Below are 1,818 nucleotides of genomic sequence, written 5' to 3'. Positions count from 1 at the left end.
CAACAGTTACACTTTGTGAATTGTTATGGGAAGAAAGGGGTATGATTTGTCAGATTTTAATGTTGCCTTTGCTATTTTTGTGACTTTTGTTACAGTCAAAGATCCACTATCATAACATACTCTCTCACTCACTCACTCACTCTCTCTCTCTCTCTCTCACAAACACACACACTTCTCTCTCTCTCTCTCTCTCACACACACACACACACACACAAAAACAAAACCACACATTCGACTCTGTTTGTTAGCCTCTTTACCTTAGTGTCAGGCAAAAATTCATGTGCGTGGCTATTTTCATGCATCTTTGATCATTATCAATATTGTCCTAGGTACATTTGGTTAAGTACTAGATTCTTGACTTTTTGCAGCTATTCGATTGCAACACGTCGTGCGAAACCCGCGACCAATCATCTCGCCTAAAATGTGAGTTACAATTTTTTAACAGGCAGAGCACTTAGATCTAAGTATCAAGGTAACTATCTCTCTCGTTTGAGTTGGATTACGCTCTTTATTGCGATTGAAACATGTAAAAGAAGGAAGAAGGCTTCCCGGAATTATTTTATAGCTACATACTGTTTTTGTGATAACCAAGACTCTTTTGACTAGAGTTTTGCGCCCTGGTGTTCAAGTTTTCACATAGTAGGCGTATATCGCTGAATACCTCGACGAGTAAAAGGCTCCTGTTTCAGTTCCATCACTGCTGGATGGTGGCAAACCCCATTTCGTATTCAGACGTTGCACATAAGTGACAGCTCCAAGTATTTCCCTGAGAAACCAATTTAAGTATGTCAGCTAGAGCACGTAATAAGCAAAAAGCCTCAGTACTTGAGTTATGGGTACTCACTTGCTACCACTTTCGCTCGTCTCAGTGAGCAGATTCCAAGCTATACTATGCTTGTCAACCGTCACGTTCGCTGTCACCTTGGCTGTTACCAGACTTTCCGGATGATAAGTCTCCCAAGATGGTCGACCTCCATTAGCGTCTTTTTCTGGCAAGAAAAAGTGCCTCCCAACCAGCTTCTTTTCTTTGGTCGTGTAGAGATTTGCGGTAGCATTTTGAAGCACCCACTGTGTGCCGTCGTAGGTATAGTGTTGATGTCCAGACCCGTAAAGGCATAGGTGCAGCTTATTACCGGCGGGTACTGTTATCGAGCTTGGAATGCTTATGTGAGCGAGTGGGTTCTCCGCCTCGAGCAGATGGCGCCGGGCTGCAGAAGCAGATATTCCCGGAAGGGAAAACCAGAGCACCGCTGCGGTAACGGTGTAAATCAGGCAGCGCATCGAATATATTGTATTCTGCGACTGGGGCAAAGCCATTTGCAGGTATATAAAGTGAGCGGGAATCGAGGGTTATATGTGGAAGATTTCTAATAGAGAATTGATGCGCATCAGTAAGTCTATGAGTTCATTGTGGTGTGTGAGTCCGGTCTGCCTCTGAGGTTTGCAATACAGAAGTGGAGACGAAAGAATGGGCGATGAGGCAAAGTGTTGCAATCTTGCGGGTGATGGGTCACGGATTCACGGCTGGTTTTTAATGACGGCCAAGAGCAGCCGATCCAGAGGTGGAGCTTGTATGGGCGAAATGTGCACGCCAAACGGTGGCCGAGAGCGAGAGCTGAGCCTGCGAGTCAACGACGTGAAGCCTCGGCCGATGAGTCATGGCGTGCTCATCCGGGCGTCCATCCTGCAAGCCAGATCTTTTGTTTCCATGCACGTCCAACTTCCAACGTTTAATGACGGCAAGACTCGCTTTTTATGTAAACGTGGTCCTCAGCTCTAAAGTCATGAAACATGTGCTAATTTCGGCATCGGGTGGCG

At 45.8% G+C, this 1,818-nt stretch overlaps 1 protein-coding gene across 1 annotated transcript; it reads right to left on the bottom strand.

Annotated features, from left to right (window-relative positions):
• Positions 1-287: 287 nt before the first annotated feature.
• Positions 288-1,560, bottom strand: LOC147885331 (uncharacterized). Its single transcript, XM_087396645.1, has 2 exons — positions 845-1,560; positions 288-766 (listed from the first exon to the last, which is right to left on the bottom strand). The coding sequence occupies exons 1-2, from the start codon at positions 1,315-1,317 to the stop codon at positions 625-627; spliced, it is 615 nt and encodes a 204-aa protein (XP_087252771.1). The 5' UTR covers positions 1,318-1,560; the 3' UTR covers positions 288-624.
• Between the last annotated feature and the right edge of the window lie 258 nt (positions 1,561-1,818).

Source organism: Dipteris shenzhenensis, chromosome 25 (assembly GCF_047967505.1).
Source record: "Dipteris shenzhenensis isolate YYH24624 ecotype China chromosome 25, Dip_SZ_1.0, whole genome shotgun sequence".
Classification (NCBI taxonomy): domain Eukaryota; kingdom Viridiplantae; phylum Streptophyta; class Polypodiopsida; order Gleicheniales; family Dipteridaceae; genus Dipteris; species Dipteris shenzhenensis.
The sequence above is the reverse complement of the archived record's forward strand: the minus strand, read 5'-3'. Positions and strand labels throughout refer to the sequence as shown.